Genomic DNA, 5,598 nt, shown 5'->3' with positions numbered 1-5,598 from the left:
AGAGTGTATCAGTCTGTAGTGGAAGGAAGGCGGGGTAGGGGTCGGCCTAGGAAGGGTTGGAGGGAGGGGGTAAAGGAGGTTTTGTGTGCGAGGGGCTTGGACTTCCAGCAGGCATGCGTGAGCGTGTTTGATAGGAGTGAATGGAGACAAATGGTTTTTAATACTTGACGTGCTGTTGGAGTGTGAGCAAAGTAACATTTATGAAGGGATTCAGGGAAACCGGCAGGCCGGACTTGAGTCCTGGAGATGGGAAGTACAGTGCCTGCACTCTGAAGGAGGGGTGTTAATGTTGCAGTTTAAAAACTGTAGTGTAAAGCACCCTTCTGGCAAGACAGTGATGGAGTGAATGATGGTGAAAGTTTTTCTTTTTCGGGCCACCCTGCCTTGGTGGGAATCGGCCGGTGTGATAATAAAAAAAAAAAAAAAAAAAAAAAAAAAAAAAAAAAAAAAAAAAAAATAAAAATATATATATATATATATATATATATATATATATATATATGTATATATATATATATATATATATATATATATATATATATATATATATATATATATATATATATATATATATATATATATATATATATATATATATATATATATATATATATATATATATATATATATATATATATGTGTGTGTGTGTGTGTGTCGTGCCGAGTATGTAAAACTGGTCAATTAGCAAGAACTCATTTAAAATTAAGTCCGTTCCAAAATTTTCTCTTATACGTTTAAAGATATATATTTTTCATTAATGTTAATGTAAAAATTTTTAATTTTGCACCAAAAGAATCTTAGAAAACTTACCTAACCTTATTATAACAAGAACAATTTATTTTAGCCTAACCCAACTAAATATATTTTAGATTTGTTTACAGTAAATTAATACTAAACAAACACAGTGAAATATGTTTTTTTCGTTAGGTTCAGAATGATTTGGGCGAAATTATAGCATACACAAATTTTCACTTGTCCTATATGGCAAGATGAACGTTGCTATTTAAGCCAAGATCGCAAATTCTGCCTATTCGGCACGACATATATATATATATATATATATATATATCTATATATATATATATATATATATATATATATATATATATATCTATATATATATAATATTAATAATAATAATAATAATAATAATAATAATAATAATAATATCTTTATTTACTACCAGTACATGTACAAGGTATACAGTCCTAGCTGACATCAGTGACATACTACTATATAGAAAGTCCCTTCTTATGCTGAGCATTTCGTGCAAATTAGGTCAGTGTCCCAGGATGCGACCCACACCAGTCAACTAACACCCAGGTACCCATTTTACTGATAGGGAACATAAACTATAGGTGGAAAGAAACACGCCCGATAAAAAATCTTTGAAGTGAATAAACAGACAATTTTAATCGTGGCTAGATCTAATGCTTTACTTATGTTCCTTTAGTCTAGGTTTAGCTGGTCTAACCTAACCTAACCTTATCTAATCTAATATAATTGAACCTATCCTATTTGAAATAACCTAACGCATTCTGACTTAACCTAGCATTATCTAGCCTATCCTAACCTTATGTAACCTAAGAATCTAATTTATCTTAACCCTCTCTATCTCAACTCACCTAGCCTAAGCTAAGCTAATGTAACGTATTGTAACTTTACTTATTTTTAGCATATTCTAACTTAACCTAGCTTTATTGACCTAGCTTAACCTGTTTTAACTTAACCTAGCCTTATTGACCTAACTTAACATGTTCTAACTTACCTATTCTTATCTACCCTATATTTTGTTAATCTAGCCTTACCCAACGTATTCAAAGTGAACATAACCTTAACTAACCTATCGTAGCCTAATCTAATTCATTTTAAGATAATCCAGACAAACATTTACGTACAAGATCCAGTTTTACAAGACAAATGGTACAAAAAATGAAGAACTGTGTGCAAACGAACAAAAACTGAACAAATACACGTGAAGGTTGTCTCACGAAGGCCTGAACAAGTCGTGACAGTTCCAGGTATCACTCGAGAACCTGCTCCTCGAGGCCTTGGGGAGGTTTGCCGAGATGACTGGAGGCCGTACCTTGGAGGCCGAACTTGGAGAAGGACTTCGTATATAAAGAGAGAATCTCCTGCTGATGAGTCAGTTGTCTCTCTCTCTCTCTGCAACCATGGTGAGTCCTCTGGCTTAACTCGTGAGGTTAATGCCATAGGTGTAGAGCCACATGTGTAACAATATCGTGTCGAGTCACATGTGTAGCCCTAGGTGCTTTAACAGGTATAGTTACAAAGGCAATAGTAGGTGATCATTTTTTGTTTGTATAAATCTGGAGGTTCTTATTTGCTCATCATATGTTTCGGAGGCATCGTGTCGTCTAGTGGTTGCGACAAATGTCGTACGACTCATTCACCAGATAACAGCTGTGTACATGAAGAATGAGACAGCGATGCAACAAATGTTGGACAAGTGTCTCATTCTTCAACTTGTCGATTTTCTAAGCCATTTGCATTTTGATCTTGACTGGTGATGGACAGGATACATGGGGGCTTAATAAACCTTCCCACGATTCCTCCCGCTGGCTTTACAGTCCACCCCGAGTCAAAATTGTTTAAGATGAGTCTCCTGTAGAAGTGGATTACTGTAGATGATTCTCCTGCAGAAGTGGAGCGCCCTCCTGGTGGTGGTGATGGTGGTGGTGATGGCTGCCTACACCAGCGCTGCTGCCTGCTGTGGTCGTCATCACGGTGGTGGTAATCGTCCTGGTGGCAGTGGTGGAGGATTTGGTGGAGGCGGAGGCTTCGGAGGAGGCGGAGGTGGTAAAATATATATATATGTGTCTGTCAGAGACATGCAGACATTTTCGCCCTTTCATAGACACGTTTTACGGTCAGAAGTTTATCAAGCACCCAAATAAAGCTCTGGATAACAGAAACCTGGTGTTCGGTAAAGGGTTGTTGTGTCTGCGTGTTTCCCGTTTGGTTTGCATAATATATCTTGATAGAAGTTTAGACTTCCCTTGAGAGTCCACTCTCAAATAGGTGGAATCTCACTCACTATATTTCTTTTGTTTTACAGCAGGCGGCGGCGGCGGCGGTTTTGGCGGAGGTGGCGGTGAGTTGTGCTAACTGTTAAAAGTGTTAAAAGTGTCGAACAGTGTTGATAGTCTTCCTGTCGGAAATGTCTTGCTGTATGTCCTTTGAAACCTCGTGATCCTTCTCAACTTAAAATTGATCTTAATTAAAATTATTTCTTATGGTTTCAGGCTTTGGGAAGTAAGGTGAGCACGCCTACTGCTGCGTAACTTCTGAAAATGATGACGACCCCTTCTGTGATGACGACCTCTTCTGTGATGACCTCTTCTGTGATGACCCTTCCACTATTACGACTCTTCTACTGAGAGGCTGATAATTCCTGTGATTTCAACATCCTCCCAAAACTTCAGCAGAAACAATTACGTTGAATTATTTTCGCCTGACTTCATAATTCCCAACGAAATTTTAGTCCTACTTAAAACTCTGATGTAATATATGTCTTGATATATTTCAAAAAAATAAATACCCTGCACTTCTATCCTTGTACAATATTATTTTCAAAATATCCTGTATTTTTGTATAATATTTTAAAATATCTGATCTGAAAGTGAAGATTAATTAACAGATCAAAAGCCTCGTATTAAGGAACAAGATAATGGTTTAAGAGAGACCGAAACGTCGTCTAAAGATTTGTTTTAAAATATTCTTTAATTATATAACTTACTATTAATATTATAACGTCAGTACATCAGTTAAACAGCGGCACACAGACAGACAGACAGAGAGACAGACAGACACACATACACACGCATACACACACACAAACTTGGGACCCATAGCCTCAGATAAGTGGATAAAAAGCCTTCGATGAAAAATATTTAGAATTCTTCCTGAAGACATTATGTATGTATGTACATATATATATATATATATATATATATATATATATATATATATATATATATATATATATATATATATATATATATATATATATATATATATATATATATATATATATACATGTGTGTGTGTGTATAATATCAGGTTGGTAGTTTCCCACCGAGTCAGGGTGACCCAGAAAGAATAACAAAACAAAAGAAAGAAGAAACTTCCATCATCATTCAGCACTTTTACCATCACAGGCGCTCACTTACAACAGTTTACATATCCCTTCAAACTGCCAATATCACAAATCCTTACAGTCATGGACTTGCAGCAGTTTACAGTCAGCAGTCATGCAGTATACACCGAGGGGTTTAGTATACTCTTATATCTAAGAATCAGTACACTTTTGATTAATGGTGTACAAGTGTTGTGTAGCCTTAGTGACCCCACGTCCAGCCGAAACACTTTCAACCTATAACACTAACAATGATATTATTATTATTATTATTATTATTATTATTATTATTATTATTATTATTATTATTATTATTATTATTATTATTATTATTATTATTATTATTATTATCATCATTATTATTATTATTATTATTATTATCATTATTATTATTATTATTATTATTATTATTATTATTATTATTATTATTATTATTATTATTATTATTATTATTATTATCATCATTATTATTATTATTATTATTATTATCATTATTATTATTATTATTATTATTATTATTATTATTATTATTATTATTATTATTATTATTATTATTATTATTATTATCATTATTATTATTATTATTATTATTATTATTATTATTATTATTATTATTATTATTATTATTATTATTATTATTATTATCATTATTATCATTATTATTATTATTATTATTATTATTATTATTATTATTATTATTATTATTATTATTATTATTATTATTATTATTATTATCATTATTATTATTATTATTATTATTATTATTATTATTATTATCATTATTATTATTATTATTATTATTATTATTATTATTATTATTATTATTATTATTATTATTATTATTATTATTATTATTATCATTATTATTATTATTATTATTATTATTATTATTATTATTATTATTATCATTATTATTATTATTATTATTATTATTATTATTATTATTATTATTATTATTATTATTGTTGTTGTTATAGCTAGCTGTCAACTTTCCAGCAAGTGTAATAGACAGTACATGAATGTAAATCTTTTTTAAATACATAAAGACATAAAATAAATATTATTAACAAGAGAATTCTTCATCTGTACAGACCACTTTAAGAAGTTGTGGTTTAAGTGAGTAAAAATTATGTCTCCAGAAGAACATATTCATATGTTCCTCGAGGAACACTTGTTATTGTTATTATTTTACAAGTTTCGTGAAAATAGTAATTCGCTTGTAGATATAGCTATTTAACTTTCTCGCCAAAATAACTTATCACTTATCAGTAACTCAATAAAATATCAGTCCGTAATAATACAAAATAATCACTCATAATTACTTAAAAAAAATTCTTTGAGACAAACACAGAAAAAAAATGCCGAATATTCTTTTAATTTAATTTCTCAAAATTACTTCACAATTAATTGCTTTTACTGATTTCAAAACAGTTATTAA

The 5,598-nt window shown here is 30.9% G+C and overlaps 1 protein-coding gene across 1 annotated transcript; it reads left to right on the top strand.

The window, feature by feature from the left end:
* Positions 1 to 2,142: 2,142 nt before the first annotated feature.
* On the top strand, positions 2,143 to 3,575 carry LOC128691690 (uncharacterized). Its single transcript, XM_053780556.2, has 4 exons — positions 2,143 to 2,178; positions 2,665 to 2,821; positions 3,081 to 3,116; positions 3,268 to 3,575. The coding sequence occupies exons 1-4, from the start codon at positions 2,143 to 2,145 to the stop codon at positions 3,279 to 3,281; spliced, it is 243 nt and encodes an 80-aa protein (XP_053636531.1). The 3' UTR covers positions 3,282 to 3,575.
* Positions 3,576 to 5,598: the final 2,023 nt, after the last annotated feature.

Source organism: Cherax quadricarinatus, chromosome 26 (assembly GCF_038502225.1).
Source record: "Cherax quadricarinatus isolate ZL_2023a chromosome 26, ASM3850222v1, whole genome shotgun sequence".
NCBI lineage: Eukaryota > Metazoa > Arthropoda > Malacostraca > Decapoda > Parastacidae > Cherax > Cherax quadricarinatus.
The sequence above is the reverse complement of the archived record's forward strand: the minus strand, read 5'-3'. Positions and strand labels throughout refer to the sequence as shown.